At 48.0% G+C, this 24067-nt stretch overlaps 1 protein-coding gene across 1 annotated transcript in view; it reads right to left on the bottom strand.

Moving 5' to 3' along the window:
• fancd2 (FA complementation group D2) overlaps positions 1–24067 on the bottom strand; it is a 91541-nt gene that overhangs the window by 31461 nt on the left and 36013 nt on the right. The window contains exons 21-29 of the mRNA XM_078413831.1: positions 23146–23219; positions 20932–21075; positions 20722–20822; positions 13193–13308; positions 12886–12994; positions 5174–5275; positions 4063–4181; positions 3513–3653; positions 2024–2140 (exon numbers count right to left, since the gene is read on the bottom strand). Coding sequence (XP_078269957.1) covers positions 2024–2140; positions 3513–3653; positions 4063–4181; positions 5174–5275; positions 12886–12994; positions 13193–13308; positions 20722–20822; positions 20932–21075; positions 23146–23219 — 1023 coding nt within the window. The remainder of the gene's footprint in view (positions 1–2023; positions 2141–3512; positions 3654–4062; positions 4182–5173; positions 5276–12885; positions 12995–13192; positions 13309–20721; positions 20823–20931; positions 21076–23145; positions 23220–24067) is intronic.

The following is a 24067-nucleotide window of genomic DNA, read 5'->3' as shown; positions in this document are numbered from 1 at the left end:
TATATTTAAGAGGGAGTTAGATGTGGCCCTTGTGGCTAAAGGGATCAGGGGGTATGGAGAGAAGGCAGGTACAGGATATTGAGTTGGATGATCAGCCATGATCATATTGACAATAGACAATAGACAATAGGTGCAGGAGTAGGCCATTCAGCCCTTCGAGCCAGCACCGCCATTCAATGCGATCATGGCTGATCACTCTCAATCAGTACCCCGTTCCTGCCTTCTCCCCATACCCCCTCACTCCGCTATCCTTAAGAGCTCTATCCAGCTCTCTCTTGAAAGCATCCAACGAACTGGCCTCCACTGCCTTCTGAGGCAGAGAATTCCACACCTTCACCACCCTCTGACTGAAAAAGTTCTTCCTCATCTCCGTTCTAAATGGCCTACCCCTTATTCTTAAACTGTGGCCCCTTGTTCTGGACTCCCCCAACATTGGGAACATGTTATCTGCCTCTAATGTGTCCAATCCCCTAATTATCTTATATGTTTCAATAAGATCCCCCCTCATCCTTCTAAATTCCAGTGTATACAAGCCCAATCGCTCCAGCCTTTCAACATACGACAGTCCCGCCATTCCGGGAATTAACCTAGTGAACCTACGCTGCACGCCCTCCATAGCAAGAATATCCTTCCTCAAATTTGGAGACCAAAACTGCACACAGTACTCCAGGTGCGGTCTCACCAGGGCCCGGTACAACTGTAGAAGGACCTCTTTGCTCCTATACTCAACTCCTCTTGTTACGAAGGCCAACATTCCATTGGCTTTCTTCACTGCCTGCTGTACCTGCATGCTTCCTTTCATTGACAGATGCACTAGGACACCCAGATCTCGTTGAACTCCCCCTCCTCCTAACTTGACACCATTCAGATAATAATCTGCCTTTCTATTCTTACTTCCAAAGTGAATAACCTCACACTTATCTACATTAAACTGCATCTGCCATGTATCCGCCCACTCACACAACCTGTCCAAGTCACCCTGCAGCCTTATTGCATCTTCCTCACAATTCACACTACCCCCCAACTTAGTATCATCTGCAAATTTGCTAATGGTACTTTTAATCCCTTCGTCCAAGTCATTAATGTATATCGTAAATAGCTGGGGTCCCAGCACCGAACCTTGCGGTACCCCACTGGTCACTGCCTGCCATTCCGAAAGGGACCCATTTATCCCCACTCTTTGCTTTCTGTCTGTCAACCAATTTTCTATCCATGTCAGTACCCTACCACCAATACCATGTGCCCTAATTTTGCCCACTAATCTCCTATGTGGGACCTTGTCGAAGGCTTTCTGAAAGTCGAGGTACACCACATCCACTGACTCTCCCTTGTCAATTTTCCTAGTTACATCCTCAAAAAATTCCAGTAGATTTGTCAAGCATGATTTCCCCTTCGTAAATCCATGCTGACTCGGAATGATCCCGTTACTGCTATCCAAATGCTCAGCAATTTCGTCTTTTATAATTGACTCCAGCATCTTCCCCACCACTGATGTCAGACTAACTGGTCTATAATTACCCGTTTTCTCTCTCCCTCCTTTCTTAAAAAGTGGGATAACATTTGCTATCCTCCAATCCACAGGAACTGATCCTGAATCTATAGAACATTGAAAAATGATCTCCAATGCTTCCACTATTTCTAGAGCCACCTCCTTAAGTACTCTGGGATGCAGACCATCAGGCCCTGGGGATTTATCAGCCTTCAGTCCCATCAGTCTACCCAAAACCATTTCCTGCCTAATGTGTTGAATGGCGGTGCAGGCTCGAAGGGCCGAATGGCCTACTCCTGCACCTATTTTCTATGTCTCTATACCTTGGGTATGCAAGCAAAGAAGTTCACTGCGACTGTGAATTCAATTCAACTCAATTCAAGTGGGGTAACAGAGAACTAATGTTAACGGGTGATCAATTGTTGGCATGGACTCAGTGGGTATAAGGGTCTGTTTCAATGTCGTGTCTTTAAATCAATTGATCAATAATTATGAAAAAGAATAAGTGTTTCAGCAACGGATGAACATACGTACCTTCAGGAATAAAATTTTCTTGGTCGCATTTGCTACCAACATGTAATCCAGCTTACGAGATAGATCGTCCAGAAGAAACACGAGCTCTGCTGGGCCCAGCTGCACAACCTCGCTAACCTGCAGTGCAAGAAAATCCTTAATACAGGAAGTCACCTTGGAGTTAAAAAACACCTCAAAATCTCTGTAGGTTAGCCAGCATCTGTGGAAAGAGAAATCAAGTCCAAGACCACGGAAAGGTCCAGAAGTGTCAACTCTTGCTCCTTCCAAAGATTCTTCCTGACCTGCCGAGTTTTACCAGCATGTTCTATTATATTTTATTTCAGATTTCCAGCACCATTTTATTTTCGATTTTTCTCATACAATTCAGGACGGGATCTGACTTTTAGGTGTAAAATCAAACCATTTGATCTCATGGTTTGATTTTTGATTAATCAAAAATCAATCCATATTGGAACATGAAGTTGCTACTTTACAATACTTATTTACAGTAAACCCTCGTTTTAATGCACCAATATATAATGGATTTTGGTTATATAACCACCCCCGGCTCACAAGGTGCACCAGCGACCCCCTCTTCACCAGCTGCTGCGGCTCACGGTGCAACCTAATCAGCAGCGCTTTCTTCAGGCCACGGCCAACAACATGACGCACTCGGTCACTGTAGGGCTCCCTCCCCTCTCACCAGCTGCCGCTTCTTCCTGACGGCCACTCGCTCGTCCTCCTCCTTCGCTGGAGTCACCGACATACTCCGCCTTGGAAGATGTCGGCAACTGCAGGAGGACAGGAGGAAGGGGCGGAGGAGGAGTGAGGGGGGAGCGGACAAAGCGACGGCCGACAGGAAGGAGCTGCAGCTGGTGAGAGGGGAGGAGCCCCACAATGACCAAGCTCATCCTGTCGGTGCCGCGGCCTGAAGAAATGCTGCCAGCCAGGTGCTACAACGTGAGCCCCAACAGCCGCATCAACCAGACCACGCAGCAGCTCTTGATGAAGGGCTCACTGGTGCAAACCAGCCGCATCGGCGCCTAGTTTTAAGGTGAAGCAACACAAAGTGCTGGAGTAATACAGCAGTCTGAAGAAGAGTCGCGACCCCAAACGTCACCTATCCATGTTCTCCAGAGATGCTGCCTGTCCTGCTGAATTACACCAGCACTTTGTGTCCTTTTGTGTATTACCCAGCATCTGCAGTTCTTTGTTTATTCCACATACAATGAAAATATCTGACTCGGTTTTAGCGGACAATCGGCAATAACAGACACCATTCCCCCTCCCATATGATCCATTATAACAAGGATTTACTGTATTCTGTTTGTTAAAAGTGTTAGTGCCATGTTGCAAAGATAAGTATATCAATTGATTATTACAAATAAAGTGTTTTTGCTATGCAGAAGTATATTGCTATTATAAGATGAAATAAAGTGGATAGATTTTTTTAAACCGTTTGATGAATTGGCAAGGTAGCTTTTCTGCTGTGTGCTATCTGTACACTGACCTTGGTATGTTGCTCAGAATCCAGCTGGGACTTGGTTACCAGACCCGATTGTAGTGCAAAAAATACATTTGTATCCAGTTCTCGAAAGTAAGCTCTATAATTGGCCAAGTTAACGAAAACCTTTCCTTCTTCGCTGTTCTCCTGCAGAATGCAAAATGGAATGCCACTTAGGTAATCACAGGTCTCGAGATCACTGTTCATTCTCTGTTTTTCGTTGCTGGCAGTACAATCACCAAGCATTATCAAAAGTCTACAAAGCGTTGACTATTAATTGGCAATGGGGCGGCACAGTGGTGCAGCGGGTAGAGCTGCTTCCTCATTAGCACCAACGACTCGGGTTCGATCCTTGACCTTGGGTGCTGCCGATGTGGAGTTTTTACACTCTCCTTGTAGGCCTTCCTTAATGAGTTATTGAAGACCTGGACAATGCCTGCATATTTGCCTGCAGGTTAGCGAGGTTCCAAAGACAATGCACGCACGTTAACATGGGACCAGTGGAGTTTAGCCAAGTTTGCCTTCAGGTCTAAACACTTGCCCATCTTAACCATACCTTCCCTTGAGTATTCCCGGTTGGCATCCGACTTTCTTCTGAAGGCTCTTCAGTCGGGGAGCTGTCAGTGGAGGAGGTCTTGCTGCCTTCTGATTTCTGCTTTCTCTTGCCCTTCAGATCTTGAAGGAGAAATTGCAAATTAGAAACAAAACATGAGCATTTTTCAGATTCTGAATTTGATGGATTCCTCTAATAGTAGGTAAAATAAAAAAAGTTCTCATCTCCTCTCTTACTCTGATGTAAATATTGATATCACCCTGCTGGCACACTCGCCTAAAGTTCACCTTTGAATCAAGGCAGCTTAGGCCCCGGCCATTCAACTGGGATGGAGAAACTCAGAGCAAAATCGTTTTCTCTCCACCAATATTTGCACATACATTTTTATCCCACTGGAACTATCGAACAGTTGCAAGCATGAAGAACTCCTGATGATATTTCTCTCCCTAACATCATCTCAGCTGAGATCACGGAGCCGTCCAAAAGAGGACCCAGCGGCGGGTGGCCAAGGACAGGCCTGTGGTAGGTGCTGGAGGTCGGTGGAGGACGTGCCGCCAAGAGAACAAAGAGGGACCTAGCGTGGGGGGGGGGCAGGGGGCACCGAGAACAAAGAGGGACCATTGAGACTACGTTGAACGCATTGTAATTTTGTCGGCACCCTAGAAGTGGCAACTCTTTGCATATTTTGTGTATGGTATGCAAAACAAAGAATTTCACCTTGACATGTCACGTGTGATAATAAAGTTCATCACCCATTAGTGATTTATTTGGATCCGTATACAGCTCAGATGGCTAAATTAGTGATGCAATTTAAAGGATAATTACCCTTTATTGGCAATTAAGATTAGAAGCTGACTGCAAATGACCTCTGCTGTCCAAACATGTCCAAAAAGGGGTCCCGATCCAAAATGTCACCTGTCCATTCACTCCAGGCTACTTGACTCACAGTTATTCCGGCACTTCGTGTTTTACTCAAAATGCCAGTATCTGCAGTTCCTTGTGTCTCCAAGTAAAGGAGGTTTACTTAGCTCATCATGTATGTGCAAACTTTAGAGCAATTTTCACAGCCTATTCCAAAACTACCAAAGGATTTTCGTTTTGGAGCATCGATCACCTTTATTTCTTTTCTTAGCTGCTGCTGCAGGAGCAATGGTTGGAGGAACCTCTGTGATCTCTGAATCAAAGTTTGCCAGTGGAGGAACATATCCAGGAGTCGCTGAAATATTAAAAGTGTAAGTTAGAAGGTTGTAAGTGAACACAATGGACAGCGAAATATCTATCTATCTATCTATATACTAACTTGTTCTAGTATACTATTAAAACTCAGATCTTGTGAATATATATATATTTTTTTTTGGGGTTTGACCTGAATATATCGTGTGTATATTTATTCGTAACAGCGATTGCGGCAAAACGGTCAACCGTGACGCGACGGTTTTCGCACCGCCTTAATCGCCAACCTCCCGAACGATCGGCCGTGATATTTTCATTTACTTTGGTCGCGTATTTTCTAAGTTACAGAGGTTTTAAAGCGCTGCCCCCACCCCTTTTCAGGGGGGCGCTGCGGTGCAGATTCAGTCTTCAGCTTGTGACGGCTACATTGTTTCGAAAAGTTTCAAAGTAGTCTTTTTTGTTATTGCAAGTCAAGTCAAGTCAAGTCAAGTCAGTTTTATTTGTATAGCACATTTAAAAACAACCCACGTTGACCAAAGTGCTGCACATCTGATTAGGAAGAAAAAAAAAAAGACAGTTATAGTGGTCACTTGACAGACACAGATCAGGAGGACGGGCCCAACGGGCACACTTGGAGAGTAAGAGTGGGGCTGGGGGAGGAGAGAATGGGGGGTGTGGGGTCGGGCCCAACGGGCCCGCTTTGAACGGGCACACTTGTTCTAGTCTATCTTCTATCTCCCTCTCCCTCCCCCTCCCCCCTTCCCGCCCTCCCCTTCCCCCCCTCCCTCCCCTCCTCCCTCCTCCCTCCCTCCCCCTTCCCTCCCTCCCCTCCTCCCGGTTACAATGGAATCCCTACGAGGACGGGCCCAACGGGGAAAGAGGGGTACTGGGAAAAGGGGAGAGCCCCCTCCCTCCCCCCCTACCCCCCCTCCCCTCTCCCCCTCCCTCCCCCCTCCCTCCCCCCTCCCCCCTTCCCTCCCCCCTCCCTCCCCCCCTCCCTCCACACCTCCCTCCTCCCTCCCTCCCCCTTCCCTCCCTCCCCTCCTCCCGGTTACAATGGAAACCCTACGAGGACGGGCCCAACGGGGAAAGAGGGGTACGGGGAAAGAGGGGTACTGGGAAAAGGGGAGGTCCCCCCTCCCCCCTCCCTCCCACCTCCCTCAACAAAGAATGCTGTTTATTTTAAAGTAAAATAGACCCCTCTCCTCTCTCCTCTCTCCCCCCCTCTCCTCTCCTCTCTCCCCTCTCCTCTCCCCCCTCTCCTCTCCCCCCTCTCCTCTCCCCCCTCTCCCCTCCCCTCTCCTCTCCCCCCTCTCCTCTCCCCTCCTCCTCTCCCCCCTCCTCCTCTCCCCCCTCCTCCTCTCCCCCCTCCTCCTCTCCCCCACCTCCTCCTCTCCCCCCCCTTCCTCCCCCCCCCTCCTCCCTCCCCCCCCTCCTCCTCTCCCTCCTCCCCCCCTCCCTCCTCCCCCCTCCTCCTCTCCCCCTCCCTCCTCCCCCCCCTCCCTCCTCCCTCCTCCCCCCCCTCCCTCCTCCCTCCTCCCCTCCCCCTCCTCCCCCCCCTTCCCCCCCTCCCCCCCCCCCCCTCCCCCCCCTCCTATCCCCCCCTCCTCTCCTCCCCCATCCTCTCCCCGAAGCGGAAGTGTAGTCGCCGTCGCCGTCCTCTCCCCTCTCCTCTCCCCCCCTCCCCCCCCCTCCCCCCTCCCCCCCTCCCCCCCCCTCCCCCCTCCCCCCCTCCCCACCCTCCTCTCCCCCCCCTCCTCTCCCCCTCCTCCCCCCCTCCCCCCCCTCCTCTCCCCCTCCCCCCCCCTCCTCTCCCCGAAGCGGAAGTGTAGTCGCCGTCGCCTCTCCCGCTGTTTGATTTCATTTATAACAAAGACATTTATTTAAAATGAGGAATGTGATTTTCATTAAGTTTGATTTTATTTATTTTAAAAAAGCTGCTGCTCTATAGATAAGTTTATTTCCTTTTCAACAAAGAACGCTGTTTATTTTAAAGTAAAAACGCGGTTTTTTTCATTGGGTTTCACCCTCCCTGTTAGCGCCCGATTGGTTGGGTCTTTACGTGGGGTACAGTGATTGGCTCCACCATCCCTGTTAGCACCCGATTGGCTGGGTCTCTACGTGGGGTGCAGTGATTGGCTCCACCCTCCCTGTTAGCGCCCGATTGGCTGGGTCTCTACGTGGGGTGCAGTGATTGGCTCCAACCTTACACTCGATGTGGGTGGAGCAGTTGATTTGAACTGACACCAACTGCCGTAACCAACAGTCCACCGTGCTGCTGCTGGTTGAGGACAGGCTCCAGCATCACTCAGGAGGGCAGTTTAATTGAAATACAGAAAGAATATTTATAGATAAGTTTCTTATCATTTCCAACAGAAAAATTACATTTATTTTAAACGGTACGAGATTTCCATTGCATTTAATTTTATTTTAAAAAAAAGATAAAAGACAGAGATTTCATAGATAAGTTTACTTTCTTTTTTAACAAAAGAACATTTATTTCACATAAGTTTAATTTCATTTATAACAAAGACATAAGCTGCTGCTCTATAGATAAGTTTAATTTCTTTTTCAACAAAGAATGCTGTTTATTTTAAAGTAAAATAGACCCCTCTCCTCTCTCCCCCCTCTCCTCTCCTCTCCTCTCCCCCCCACTCCCATCTCCTCCTCTCCTCTCCCCCCTCTCCCCTCTCCTCTCCCCCCCTCTCCTCTCCCCCCTCTCCCCTCCCCCTCCTCCTCCCCCCCTACCCCCCCTCCCCTCTCCCCCCTCCCTCCCCCTCCCCCCTACTCCCTCCCCCCTACCCCCTCACTCCCCCCTCCCCCCCTTCCCCCCTCCCCTCCCCCCCCTTCCCCTCCTCCCTCCACACCTCCCTCCCCTCCTCCCGGTTACAATGGAAACCCTACGAGGACGGGCCCAACGGGGAAAGAGGGGTACTGGGAAAAGGGGAGGTCCCCCTCCCCCCTCCCCCTCCCCCTTCCCCCTCCCCCTCCCCCTTCCCCCCTCCCTCCCACCTCCCTCAACAAAGAATGCTGTTTATTTTAAAGTAAAATAGACCCCTCTCCTCTCTCCTCTCCTCTCCTCTCCTCTCCCCCCTCTCCCCTCCCCCTCTCCCCCCTCCCCCCTCCTCCTCTCCCCCCTCCTCCTCTCCCCCTCCTCCTCCTCCCCCCCCTCCTCCTCTCCCTCCTCCCCCCCCTCCCTCCTCCCCCCCTCCCTCCTCCCCCCCCTCCTCCTCTCCCCCTCCCTCCTCCCCTCCCTCCTCCCCCCCCTCCCCCCTCCTCTCCCTCCTCCCCCCCCTCCCTCCTCCCCCCCCTCCCCCCCTCCCCCCCTCCTCTCCCCCCCTCCTCTCCTCCCCCATCCTCTCCCCGAAGCGGAAGTGTAGTCGCCGTCGCCGTCCTCTCCCCTCTCCTCTCCCCCCTCCCCCTCTCCCCCTCTCCCCTCCCCCCCTCCTCCTCCCCTCCCCCCCTCCTCCTCCCCTCCCCCCCTCCTCCTCCCCTCCCCCCCCTCCTCCCCCCCCTCCTCCCCCCCTCCTCCCCCCTCCTCCCCCCCTCCTCTCCCCCTCCCCCCCCTCCTCTCCCCCCCCTCCTCTCCCCGAAGCGGAAGTGTAGTCGCCGTCGCCTCTCCCGCTGTTTGATTTCACAAAGACATTTATTTAAAATGAGGAATGTGATTTTCATTAAGTTTGATTTTATTTATTTTAAAAAAGCTGCTGCTCTATAGATAAGTTTATTTCCTTTTCAACAAAGAACGCTGTTTATTTTAAAGTAAAAACGCGTTTTTTTTCATTGGGTTTCACCCTCCCTGTTAGCGCCCGATTGGTTGGGTCTTTACGTGGTACCTCCCCTCCTCCCTCCACACCTCCCTCCCTCCCCCTTCCCTCCCTCCCCTCCTCCCGGTTACAATGGAAACCCTACGAGGACGGGCCCAACGGGGAAAGAGGGGTACTGGGAAAAGGGGAGATCCCCCATCCACCCCCCTTCCCCCCTCCCTCCCCCCTCCCTCCACCTCCCCCCTTCCCCCCTCCCCTCCCCCCCTTTCCCTCCCCTCCTCCCTCCACACCTCTCTCCCCCCTCCTTCCCCGCCTCCCGGTTACAATGGAAACCCTACGAGGACGGGCAAAACGGGGAAAGAGGGGTACTGGGAAAACAGGTGGTCCCCCTCCCCCCTCCCTCCACCCCTCCCCTCTCCCTCCCCCTTTCCCCCCTCTCCTCCCCTCCCTCCCCCTCCCCTCCTCCCTCCCCTCCTCCCTCCCCTCCTCCCTCCACTCCTCCCTCCCTCCCTCCCCGCCTCTCGGTTACAATGGAAACCCTACAAGGACGGGCACAACGGGGAAAGAGGGGTACTGGGAAAAGGGGAGGTCCTCCTCCCTCCCCCCTTCCCCTCCCTCCCTCCCCCTCCCCCCTCCCCCTCCCCTCTCCCTCCCCTCCCCTCCCCCCTCCCATCCCACAACGGGGAAAGAGGGGTACTGGGAAAACAGGTGGTCCCCCTCCCCCCTCCCTTCCCCCCTCCCTCCCCCCTCCACACCTCCCTCCTCCCTCCCTCCCCCTTCCCTCCCCCCACTCCCCTCCCGGTTACAATGGAAACCCTACGAGGACGGGCCCAACGGGGAAAGAGGGGTACTGGGAAAAGGGGAGGTCCCCCTCCCTCCCCTTCCCCCCCTCCCTCCCCTTCCCCCCCTCCCTCCCCCTCCCCTCCTCCCTCCCTCCCCCTTCCCTCCCCCCCCACTCCCCACCCGGTTACAATGGAAACCCTTCGAGGACGGGCCCAACGGGCACACTTGTGCTAGTATACTACTAAAACTCAGGTTTGTATATATATTCCACTGATGTCGGCTGAATACGGCAATTCCGGCAAAACGGTGAACCGTAGCGCTATAACATCTCCCCGCTATCCCCCCCCCCCCCCCCCCCGGGCCTTTGAATGATGCGATCTCCCGAAGCCCCCCCCCCCACCGGACTTTTCACTGATCCGATCACCCCCCCCCCGCGCCTTTAACTGATGCTAAGAGTGTGTCTGGGGGAGAGAAAATGGGGGGGGGGCTGAGAATGGGGAATGGGACAACAGGGGTAGTGCGGAGGGGAATTGGTGGTGGGGGAAAGAGGGGTACTGGGAAAAGGGGAGGTCCATATCCCTCCCCTCTCTCCCATCCCTCCCTCCCCCCTCTCTCCCCCCCCCCCCTCCCTCCCTCCACAAATACCACCCCATCTCCCATCACCCTCCCCCCCTCCCTCCACCCTCCATCCTCAACACATCCCTCCCTCCACCACTCCCTTCCCCCTCGATCACTCCACACCTCCCTCTCCCTCCCTCCCCCCTTCACTCCCTCCCCCCTTCACTCCCTCACCCCCTCCCGGATACAATGGAAACCCTAAGAGGACGGGCCAAAGGGGAGAGTGTGGGGAGAGTAAGAGTGGGGATGGGTGACGAGAGAATGGGGGAGTGGGGAATGGGCCCAACGGGCCCACTTTGTCTAGTATACTATTAAAACTCAGATCTTGTATGTATATATATATATTCCACTGATGTCGGCTGAATACGGCAATTCCGGCAAAACGGTGATTGTACCGCCTTAATCAGCATGCGGTTCGCTGCTGGAAAATGATATTTTTATTTAATTCGGACGCATATTTTTAAAGTTACAGAGGTTTAAAAGTGCTGCCCCCCCTCATTTATCGAAGTTTTGACAGAAGGGGGCGCTGCGGTGCGGCAGTGCTCAGTACGCATGCGCGGAATCTCCTCACTCTGTACTCAGCACGCATGCGCGGCATCTCCTCACTCGCACCAAAACAATGGACGCCGTTAGCGGCGCCAACCCGCGATCACCAGCTCACCTCTCCTCTCTCCTCTCTCCCCTTGCTTCTCTCCTCTCTCCCACACCCGGGAGAACATCTCCCCGCTGTCCCCCCCCCCCCCCCCGGGCCTTTGAATGATGCGATCTCCCGAAGCCCCCCCCCCACCGGACTTTTCACTGATCCGATCACCCGCACCCCCCCCCCCCCCCCCCGTCCCTTTAACTGATGCTAAGAGTGTGTCTGGGGGAGAGAAAATTAGGGGGGGGGGGCTGAGAATGGGGAATGGGACAACAGGGGTAGTGCGGAGGGGAATTGGTGGTGGGGGAAAGAGGGGTACTGGGAAAAGGGGAGGTCCATATCCCTCCCCTCTCCCCCATCCCTCCCTCCCCCCTCTCTTCCCCCCCCCTCCCTCCACAAATACCACCCCATCTCTCATCACCCTCCCCCCCTCCCTCCACCCTCCATCCTCAACACATCCCTCCCTCCACCACTCCCTCCCCCTCGATCACTCCACACCTCCCTCCCCCAAACCTCCCTCTCCCTCCCTCCCCCCTTCACTCCCTCACCCCCTCCCGGATACAATGGACGGGCCAAAGGGGAGAGTGTGGGGAGAGTAAGAGTGGGGATGGGGGACGAGAGAATGGGGGAGTGGGGAATGGGCCCACTTTGTCTAGTAACAGCTAAAATTAAACACAGAAATTATAGGGAATATATATATATATATATGGAACAAGCTGCCACTGAAAGTGGTTGTGGTATGTACAATAACATTTAAAAAGACATTTGGATACATACAAGAAAAGATTGGAGAGATATGGGGCAAACTGACAAGTTTAGTTTAGTTTAGAGATACAGTGCGGAAACAGCCCCATTCGGCCCACTGAGTCCGTGCTGACCAACAAGCACCCCATACACCAACACACAAGGGACAATTTACAATTTTACCAAAGCCATTTAATCTACCTGTGCATCTTTGGAATGTGGGAGGAAACCGGAGCACCTGGAGAAAACCCAGAAAGGGCATGGGGAGAACGTACAAATACCGCACAGACAGCAACCGTAGTCAGGATTGAACTCAGGTCTTTGGCGCTGTAAGGCAGCAACTATACTGCTGCAACACCGTGCCGCCCCACTAATGGGACTAGCTTAGATGGACATCAGATGGACATAGGTATAGGGGCAAATGGGACCAGCTTAGATGAACATCATGGTCGACATGTATGAGTTGAGCCAACGAGACCAGTTCCCATATCTCATCAGCTGGATTTCCCACTCTTCACTTCCTCCAAATTGGAAAACATATTTGAATGTGCTCAAGATGTTGTTTGGTCAGTCGGTCGATTGAAAGATACAGCATGGAAACAGGCTCTTCGAGCTGAGTCCAGGCCAACCATTGATCGCCTGTTCGCACTTGTTCTATCTAATCCTATTTTTGCATCCACTCCCTACAATTTACAGAGGCCAATTGACCTACAAACCCGCACATCTTCAAGGAGAGAACTTGCAAACTCCACACAGTCACGGAGAGAACTTGCAAACTCCACCCCCGAGTTCAGGATTGATTCGGGGTCTCTGGTGCTGTGTTTCTTGTTGTGGGATTATTTCAACAGCAAAGCCTCCAGGGCAATGGGAGCCACGCAACCACAAACGTCAAGTGCGACAGGGGACTAGCACAAGTTTGTATTAATGTAAAGACATCTCAACTATAATTTAGGCCATGATCTTCACTTTCACCTTACAAATGCTGTTACAAATAGCTATCAGAGGACTAATACAAAATCCCCACACAAAATGTAGCCATGGCAATACATGTCACAAAATGGCCAAGCTGTAAACCCCAAGAAAGCAGAAGCCAAAGCAAACCTGTTATACACTTCTCAAGTAGTCCCTGTAGCTGAGTGATGTTCTGTAATCGGAGGAGTACCTTTCCCTTCATCTCAATGTCCTGCTGTTTACAGAATCCATTCACGACCTGGAAAACAGATAAAACGAATCACTCCTGACAACTCCACAGAGATTATAGTCATTAACTACACTGGAAGAGTCTTGTCTATTTTGATTTGTAATTCAATTAGTGAGGCTAGCAATCACACAGTGAGCCTTCAGAACTCTGAAGCAACTGCCCATCCTGTTGTAAGTTTGTACCAGATTAGCTTGCGGGTAATGTTACCTCTCTGAACCAATTGATGGCATGAAACAGCAACGAACAAAGCAGCTCCCGTTCTTGTTTGGACAGTGACTCCACCTTCTCCACAAGCTCCAAGTTGGTCAGATGAAGTGGACAACCTGCAAGGAGACAGTTCAGTAAATCTAAATGCCCCAACAATCATGAATTTTACATTGATCTGTTGTTTTGCCTTACGAGCTTATAATATTAAGACAAACAGGATCATAAAGTAAGGTTCACTTAGTCTTCTTGCGTTTGAGGCAGCAGAAATGATGTAACTCCCTCCAGGCGCTGTAGCCAGTGCAATGTGCTATTGTCGAGGGCCGTGAGGTCTACCCCTCCACCAGGGGGACGGAGGACAGTGCAGTCGGAAATGACGTGCTGCGCTGTTTGCTGGTCTGCTCCACACACGCAGGCTGCTGATGGACGCAACCCCCAACGATGCATGTTGCCGTTGAACCGGCCGACCCCTGTGTGGAGCCGGTTCACGCCAACCCACTCTTTGCGGGGCATGTCCGAGCCGGGTGGGGCTGTGGTGTTCGGTGCGACAGTGAATTGAGGAGGTCGCGATGTCTGTTCCCAGCTGGTTCTCCATGCTCCTAGTATGTTGAAACTGGAGCCACGCCGAGGGTCGCTGCGTGACGGGAGAAAGGGTGACGAGATGACAGGCGTTGAGGTCCCAGTTGCTGTGAATCCTGGGCGAGGTGGTGCAAAGGATGTTTGGCATCCGATGGGGCCTTGCACAGCAGCCTATGAGTGAAGAACTCTCTGCGAAGCTTGGCGGGTGCGATACCTGCGAGCACCGGCTGAAGATCCGTCGGAGTAGGGCGTAGGCAGCCAGTGATGATCCGCATGGTGTCGTTGAGGCTGGCGTCTAGCTTGCTGGTATGAGCGTTGCGGCACCATGCTGGGGCGGAGTACTCAGCGGCGCTGTACACGAGTGCAAGAGCACTGGTTCGAAGAGTAGATGTCCTGGCGCCCCATGACGATCCGGCCAAGCAACGCAGGAGGTTGTTCCATGCCGAGACTTTAGCATGGAGAGCTTCAAGGTGTTGTTTGTAGGTCAGCTGCCGATCTAGTTTCACCCCGAGGTATGTAGGAAATGGGTTGTAGGGTAGGGGTGACCCATTGAGGGTGACGGTTAGCTGCCGTTGAGCTTCCTTGTTATCCAGGTCAAAGGCCATTATGGTGGTTTTTGCCACACTCAGTTTTTGTCTCCAGGTCTTAAGGTAGCCCGCGACAAGTTCCATATCCATTATTACTAAGGTTCACTTAGTAATAAAAAGGAAGTGCAGACACAGAATGCTGGAGTAACTCAGCGGGACAGGCAGCATCGTTGGAGAGAAGGAATGGGTCGAGACCCTTCTTCAGACTGATTGTAGGGGGACTGGAAGCACGAATTACACCATCCCTAGCCAACAATCAGTCTATCAGGGAACCTCCCTGCATGAGGTCATCTGTTGCCAGCCCTGATTCGTCAAGTTCAATTAGCATTGTTCTACAATATTTAAAAACGATTTAATATACTTTTTTTTAAACCTTTTAACATGTTATCATTTGTATCAGTGTGGAAATAATTAATGATCATCATTTTGTGACTCTTCATTGATAATTACGACCACATCTGGAGTATTGTGTGCAGTTTTGGTCTCCTAATTTGAGGAAGGACATCCTTGCTATTGAGACAGTGCAGCGTAGGTTCACGAGATTAATCCCTGGGATGGTGGGACTGTCATATGAGGAAAGATTTGAAAGACAGGGCTTGTATTCACTGGAATTTAGACGGGTGAGAGGGGATCTTATAGAAACATATAAAATTATAAAAGGACTGGACAAGCTAGATGCAGGAAAAATGTTCCCAATGTTGGGGGAGTCCCGAACCAGGGGCCACAGTCTAACAATAAAGGGGAGGCCATTTAAAACTGAGATGAGAAAAAAGGTTTTCACCCAGAGAGTTGTGAATTTGTGGAATACTCTGCCACCGAAGGCAGTGAAGGCCGATTCTCTGGATGAATTTAAAAGAGAGTTAGATAGAGCTATAGGAGCTTGCGGAATCAAGGGATATGGGGAGAAGGCAGGCACGGGTTACTGATTGTGGATGATCAGCCATGATCACAGTGAATGGCGGTGCTGGCTCGAAGGGCCAAATGGCCTCCTGCACCTATTTTCTATGTTTCTATGACATAGGTTCTGTAACTGCAGAGCAATTTGCTACAAAGTACAACACCATAACAGATAATGGAAGAGTGACAGTCATTTCCCAAAGTTGTAATCTAGCAGTCTACACTATCAATCTTTTGATTCAGCTAGCAAGCCCAGCTAACAAGTTTCCCCGAACAAACACCTGGGGGAAAGAGGCTAAAATTATTTTACAAACCAGTCAAGCAATAAACCCACACAAAATTGTCATTGATTTTCCAGAAAACTCTAACACAATCTTATTATACTGTCTGTTAGACCAGTTTATGTATAGAGCAGCTGTAAGTGTTAATATTTGACCCTGGACTCGGTCACAAGGCATCCGGTTTAAAACAGATAAGGAAACCTCTGGCTGATTACCACCCATTGTCTTGTCTTGGTTAATGGATCAGCACTCATCCACAAAGAATAGAACTTTAAAGAAGCACAAAGTGGCACAAAGTTGCTGAAATTTCTGAATATCTGTCACCAAGGGCAAGATCAATTAGGTCGAGAAACATTGACCGTGTTTAGCTGAACATGAAAGCTGAATTATTTATAAGCATATCAAAACTCATCTCAGTTATGGTGCTTTTAACATCAGGACGCCCAAATTGCCATAACTAATCACAAGGGTCTTGACACGGAACATCGCCTATCCATTCTCTCTATTGATGCTGCCTGACCCTCCTAGTTACTCACAGCAGATGGACACAAAGTGTTGGAGTAACTTAGCGGGTCAGGCAGCATCTCTGGAGAAAAGGGATGGGTGACATTTTGGGTCGGAACGCTTCTTCAGACTGCTACACACAGTCCTGGCTGTGATTAAAAAGAATCAGAAGCAATGGCATTGAATCACCCGAGTTACAACAGTGTGCTCTCTGAGAGTTAATAGACGTTATATACTCGGCAATCCCTTTCCATACTTCGAGAACAACTCTGATCACTCTAGTTGACCTTATTCATGATGACAAACATTTAAGACCCCAAGCCATCTTGTGCTTCTTCCAGATCGTGGGCAGGTCTTGAAGGTCTGGGTATTTAATAATTTATAGGAGCAGAATTAGGCCATTCCCACCGTCAACTCTGCCATTCACTCATGGCTGATCTGTCTTTCCCTCTTGGCCCCATTCTCCCGTTTTCTCCCCAGAACCCCTGACACCCTTACTAATCAAGAATCTGTCAATCTCCGCCTCAAAAATATCCATTGACTTGGCCTCCACAGCCGTCTGTGGCAATGAATTTCACCGATTCACCACCCTCTGGCTAAAGAAATTCCTCATCTCCTTTTGGTGGGCACTAGCCATATCTTGAGGCAAGCTGTTCCAGCACACAAACAGAACCAATATATATCCAAAATGAGGGATGCACTATCTGACTGAGTATTCACCAGGCTAACTGGTACAGATTCAAATGCCCATGACATTAGTTGGAGTCACCATCACAGTACTTGCATACACCAAGGCTCATTTTCGATTGAAAAACACTCTCCATGTTGTGTTATTTTTAATTTTTAATTTTTAAATTTTTAGAGATACAGCGCGGAAACAGGCCCTTCGGCCCAGCGAGTCCGCGCCGCCCAGCGATCCCCACACATTAACACTATCCTACACACACTAGGGACAATTTTTACATTTACCCAGTCAATTAACCTACATACCTGTACGTCTTTGGAGTGTGGGAGAAAACCGAAGATCTCGGAGAAAACCCACGCAGGTCACAGGGAGAACGTACAAACTCCATACAATACGGCGCCCGTAGTCAGGATCGGACCCAAGTCTCCGGCGCTGCATTCGCTGTAAGGCAGCAACTCTACCGCTGCGCCACCGTGCCGCAGTTATGCTGCTTCGGTGCTAAATCATGTAAATTCAGAGACGTACCAAACGGCAATCACAAGGTCTTATGCTGCTGCAGAATGACTGTTTCCATTAAATCTCCAAGACCAAAGCTCAGCACATCTTTGTTCCACCATTACCCAACAAACTGTTGACCAACATTCACACCTCACACTTTCTGCTCTAAACTCCAGCTTTAGTTCCAACTATCTGCCTATCAAACCCACCCATCTCGCCCGTGTCCAACTATTACCTGCCACTCCCTCTAACTCAGGCCCTTGAATATTGGTAACATCTTCGTAAACCTTCTCTGCACCCTTTCCAGCTTGACAAAATCTTTCCTTTAACATTGTGCCCAAAACTGAACACAATACTGCAACTTGACCTCCCAACTTCTATACTCAATACTCTGACTGATGAAGGCCAATGAGCCAAGGCTTTTTGACAACCCTATCTACCTGTAATGTCACTTTCAAGGAACTATTTACTTGTACTCCTAGATCCCTCTGCCCAGGAGAAACCAGAAAGACTAATTCAGAAATAAATCTATTTTTTCATGGTAAGAACATGAAACTGGTCACCACAAGGAATAGCTGAGGTAAGTAAAACTGATTTATTGGTGTAGATCGGTTCATCAGTAATAGTGAGGATGATATGACCATGTTATTGTATAAACACAATTGGTGCAAAAACATAATTGGTGTATTCAAGGAAGGAAATGTGTCTATACCACTGGTGTTTCTTGGTGTTCCTTCCATGGAAATTTGGTATGTCTCAATGACTCACACCAATTTTCACAGATGCACCAGAGATAATATATTATTGGGGTGCATAACAGCTTTGTAATGGCAACTGCTCCGCTCAGAGATGCTGCCGTATCTGCTGAGTGTTTCTACCACTTCCTGTTTTATTTCAGATTTCCACATCTGCAGTGCTTACTCTTGCTGCTAATTATATATTTTTCTTCTACCTACATTAAGATCACTGAGGTGAGCTGTGTCATCTCGGAGATCAGCTAACTTTATGCGGGGATGGGTTTTGTGTTACGTCTAGGGCTGTTTTGCACAATGTACTCCGTTCTTTCATGATGCAGCTGTCGAAAACAGTTTTACCCCCAAAAAAGTTAAATTTAGTAAACGTGGTGTTGGGTTCTGATTAATATGCCGAATTGTTTCAGCAGTTTCCATTGAATAAATAGGTGTGAAACAGCTGTTATAAATAGAAATGGCCAAACAAAAGCAGTCTGACATCACAACAGCCTTCAGGTTTTCTGACATGGGAACTTCCTTTATGAATACAAGGGGAAGCTGGTGGTGCTTATAATTTCCATCGTTCGTGATGTAGCATTGGGTATCAATTGGGTATCAATGACTCCATGACTCTAGTAGTCACTAACATACATTTATGATCTCCAATGCTCAGGCAATTCTACCAACAAAAAAAAAAAATTTAAACTGCAAAAGTACAGAAAATAAAGTCAATAAAATTAAGTTTTTTAAATACAATTTTAGATTGATAAATAATGGATTACTGCTCATGCCAAGCAGTACAAATTGAATCAGTATTATCAAGTTGCAGTAATTAATTTCCCCACTAGAGAGCTACCTGAATCACAATGAGGTTCCATCAAGCTTCACCAGAAACTGGTCCTTCCACAAATATTTTTAGACTGGTGAGAAGATTGGACTTTGGTTAGGCCACATCTGGAGTATTGCCTGCAGTTCTGGTCGCCCCATTACAGGAAAGATGTGCAAACTTTGGAGAGAGTGCAGAGGAAGTTTACCAGAATGCTGCCTGGATTAGTGGGTTTCAGCAACAGAGAGAGGTTGGATAGATTTGGATTGTTTTTTCTGTGACGTCAGAGGTTGAGGGGAGACGATGGAAATCGATAAAATTATGAGGCATAGATAGGGTAGACAGATCCCTTTTCCCAGGGTGGATATGTCCAAACACTGGAAGGCATAGCAATGAGGTGAGAGGGAGAAAGTTTAATGGAGATGTGTGCGGCAAGTCTTTTTTTTCACACACAGAGTGATGGGGGCCTGGAATGCATTGCGAAGGGAGGTGATGGGGGCAGATATAACAGTGACATTTAAGATGCATAAGGATAGGCACATGGAATAGAAGGATATGGATCATGTGCAGGCATATGAGATCAGTTCAGCTAGGCATCATGTTCGCCACAAACATTGTGTGTTTAAGGGCCTGTTCCTGTGCTGTTCCGTTCTATGTTCTACAAATAATGGTGAAGGGGCACTCAGGCATTTTCTCTATGCAGCAAAAAAAAAACAACATTCTTTCAAATTTATTCCACATTGAATCATCTTTTCTGTGCAATTTCCACTGGACTTCTCTGCAATGCACAACCTGTGAGTTCACCACAGTTCCCTCTTCTTGGCTGTTTACTCCCCAATACTAAAAAACGTGCAAAATCCTCTGCTTTCCACCATATTTCTGGTACTCCATCCTGATATCTTTGTTCCTTCCATTTTCCTCAAACACAGCTAATTGCAAAAGGTATGGTGTGTGTGATATAAATACAAGTCTTTCCTGGAATAAAGCAAAGGCATCATTCTTGACTGGGTAGCCCAACAACAGTGGTTTAACAATGGTGCAGCACTTGTTTTGAACCTCTAGCGGGCTGAACAGGATAATGACTGGATATAGATCCGTATCTGGTAAGTTATCAATAAAAGGCAACAACCCCAGGAGAAGAGCAAACTAAATTAAAGTTTTAGAATCAGAGTTGTTGTGGACCAGCTAAGCAAATCTCCCACAGGTGGGAGCTGGACTGATGCTGACGAATAACTCAAGATAATAACACTCTGATATTCCAGCACATTCAGGATTTTGGTAATGGCAGATAGGCAGATTTTCCAGACTGTAGTGATGTTATTCTCTATTAATTTCCCAACACAACTTTTAATTTATTTTTTTAAAGTTAAACACTGATTATAAAGTTCCCAGTGCACCCAGTAAGTGGAAAGCGAATCTGTGTAGGAAGGAACCGCGATAGTTTATACCGAAGATAAGACACAAAATAGTGGAGTAACTCAGCAGGTCAGCCAGCATCTTTGGAGAAAAGGAATTGGCGGCATTTTGGATCAGAACCCTTCTTCAGACTGAAAAATAGAAAAGGCCAGAACAAAACAAGAATGCAGTTGCTACTTGAAATTAGAGTAACTAATGTTCATACCACTGGGAAAGGGAGCGTGGAAACCAGGCAAGTGAATTGGGAGCATGGGAACTATTGCCTGGTGAGCCACATGCCAAATGATTGAGATTTCCAAATAGTTAGATGGTAGATTTTCATTTTTACTGTACGTGCAAATATACTTAGTTACAATTTGTTTTCAAATATACTGAAGCAGATTCATTGCAATATTAGTGGAAGTATCACCAGTCAAGAAAATCACCTGCTTCTTGGGAAACAAACTTCAGCTTAAGTCGAAGGCTAATTATCGTCTCAAAGATGACCTTTTCCTTCTCAAACTCAGCGTTAAGCACCTCAGTACCCACCTAACAAGGCGTCAATCTCCTCCAAATTTCCAACGTGTTGCACCTCTTCGCATAGTCTCAGCAGACGGAAAAAAGAAGCAAGACTCACGGGAGAAACGCATCTAAAACGTAACAAATAAATACCGTTTTGACCATTGCTTTCTTTAAAACATAAAACACGTCACATCTGTGCTGTTCACTGTTTTACAAGAACTAACTGCTGATTCTTACTTCTTGGCCCGTTTGCTGGGTTTTCCGTCAATGCTTGCGTTGGTCAAACTGTTGGACAGCAGCGGCAGGAGGTTGATAATAATCCCACCTTCACTCTCTTCTTCATCCAGATTATACATGCACTTCAGTGGCAGCAGATATTTACTGAAAGAATGAAAATACGTGTTAACTGCCGCATCTGGAACCGCACAATGCCACACATTGAGTATTAAAGGGACCCGGCATGGGGGTCGCCAAGAGAACATAGAGGGACCCATTGGGATGACACTGAACCTTTGTCGGCACCCTATACGTGGTGACTCTTTGCATATCTTGTATATGGCGGTATTTATTTGTTACGTTTTAGATGCGTTTCTCCCGTGAGTCTTGCTTCCTTTTTCCGTCTGCTGAGACTTTGCGAAGAGGTGCAACACGTTGGAAATTTGGAGGAGATTGGCGCCTTGTTAGGTGGGTACTGAGGTGCTTAACGCCGAGTTTGAGAAGGAAAAGGTCATTTTTGAGACGATAATTTATAGAAAGCGAATGGTATGTTAGCATTCATAGCAAGAGGATTTGAGTTTAGGAGCAGGGAGGTTCTGCTGCAGTTGTACAGGGCCTTGGTGAGACCGCACCTGGAGTATTGTGTACAGTTTTGGTCTCCTAATCTGAGGAAAGACATTCTAGCCTTAGAGGGAGTACAGAGAAGGATCACCAGATTGATCCCTGGGATGGCAGGACTTTCATATGAAGAAAGACTGGATAGACTAGAAGACTGAGGGGGGATCTTATAGAAACTTATAAAATTCTTAAGGGGTTGGAGAGGCTAGATGCGGGAAGATTGTTCCCGATGTTGGGGAAGTCCAGAACCAGGGGTCACAGCTTAAGGATAAGGGGGAAGTCTTTTAGGACCGAGATGAGAAAACATTTCTTCACACAGAGAGTGGTGAGTCTGTGGAATTCTCTGCCACAGAAGGTAGTTGAGGCCAGTTCATTGGCTATATTTAAGAGGGAGTTAGATGTGGCCCTTGTGGCTAAAGGGATCAGGGGGTATGGAAAGAAGGCAGGTACAGGTTACTGAGCTGGATGATCAGCCATGATCATATTGAATGGCGGTGCAGGCTCGAAGGGCCAAATGGCCTACTCCTGCACCTATTTTCTATGTTTCTGTTTCTAAAACAAAGAATCTCACTGTGACATGTAACATATGATAATAAAGTATTTGTCATTCATTCAAATAACTTTCACATATTCAGATCAATCCCTGATAAAACTGTCTGAGGAAACCTCGACAAAGCTAATTTGGGCAGTTTTAATCTTTCTAATGGGAAGGCCCATGATCCAAAGGTGACAATTATTCAGCATGGTGCAAAGAAGCCCACCGGCATGGGTGCAGTACGTGGAACAATGCCATGCTTAACCTCTCCTCTGAAGTTGGACTCAAGTGGAGATCACCACTCTGTGTGATTTACGATCATTTCATGGCCATGTTCATCACATTCCCCAACCTAATGACCACAAACACATTTCTTAGGTGAAAGAGAAACAGAATTGAGCTGTTTAATTTACCCATTAAAAGTACTGTTTTGAACTCTTTCCTCTAATACTATTTTTCTTCCTTAATCCAATATATAGTTTATGCATGATGATTGAGATGTTAAAGACATCATTGACATCCAACAATATAATATTTAGCAAATTATTTTTTGTGATAGGGGTGAAATGGTTTGTTTTCCATGCTTTTTATCTAACCAGGCCAGGTTTCCAACCATCCGTAACTTGTGTACATTTAATAATTTGCTCTTGCAAAACGCTGCCATTCACAGAATTGACTTTTATCTTGAGTAAAGGTTTTGTTTGTGGATTAGCAGTTTGAATGTTTTAGAGATGCTTTTAGATAGGCTTCTGTATAAAACCTAATTGGTACGTTTGTAAAATCTGAAAAATTGTTCTGGGACTGAGTATGTATTTCCATTATTCCCAGATAATCCCGTAGAGTGAATAAATGGTGCGCAAACAGATAGAATGCAACTTTCATGATATGTGATAAGCAATAATTCACAACTCCAAAGACGTACAGGTATGTAGGTTAATTGACTGGGTAAATGTAAAAAATTGTCCCTAGTGTGTGTAGGATAGTGTTAATGTGCGGGGATCGCTGGGCGGTGCGGACTTGGTGGGCCGAAAAGGCCTGTTTCCGCGCTGTATCTGAAATATGAAAAAAATATGAAAACTTACTTAGCGATGTCTGGTATTAGATCTACAACAAAGTCTTCTTGAAAATCATCAAGTACGCTCCTTCCAATCAATTCCTAGACCATAAACAAAAGGAGGAAGGTGCTTACTATAAGACTATTAACCTTAACCTTACAAACATTAATACACTGGAATTTAGATGGATGAGAGGGGATCTTTTTGAAACATATAAGATTATTAAGGGTTTGGGCTTGTTAGAGGTGGGAAGCATGTTCCCAATGTTGGGGGAGTCCAGAACCAGGGGCCACAGTTTAAGAATAAGGGGTAGGCCATTTAGAATGGAGACGAGGAAAAACTTTTTCAGTCAGAGAGTTGTAAATCTGTGGAATTCCCTGCCTCAGAAGGCAGTGGAGGCCAATTCTCTGGATGCTTTCAAGAGAGAGCTAGATAGAGCTCTTAAGGATAGCGGAGTCAGGGGGTATGGGGAGAAGGCAGGAACAGGGTACTGATTGAGAATGATCAGCCATGATCACATTGAATGGCGGTGCTGGCTCGAAGGGCCAAATGGCCTACTCCTCCACCTATTGTCTATTGCATGTACTATCCACCGTATTGAATGAATTTACTCATTTTCCATAGTTATACATTTACAAGATTCCAAGTTTATTCAAACTCACAACTACCTAACCAGTCTTCAACACTACCTTGAAAAACTTCACTAAAATACTCTGAAGGACATTTTTTTAGTTTAGTTTGTTTATTGTCACGTGAACCAAGGTACAGTGAAAAGGTTTTTGGTGCATACTAACCAGTCAGTGGAAAGACTATACAAGATTACAATCAAGCCATCCATAGTGTACAGATACAGAATAAAGGGAATAATGGTCAGTGCAAGATAAAGTCCAGTAAAATCCAATTGAAGATAGTCTGAGGGTCTCCAAAGAGGTAGATAGTAGTGAATAAA

This window comes from Rhinoraja longicauda, chromosome 17 (assembly GCF_053455715.1).
Source record: "Rhinoraja longicauda isolate Sanriku21f chromosome 17, sRhiLon1.1, whole genome shotgun sequence".
In the NCBI taxonomy this organism is placed as follows: Eukaryota; Metazoa; Chordata; class Chondrichthyes; order Rajiformes; family Arhynchobatidae; genus Rhinoraja; species Rhinoraja longicauda.
The sequence above is the reverse complement of the archived record's forward strand: the minus strand, read 5'-3'. Positions and strand labels throughout refer to the sequence as shown.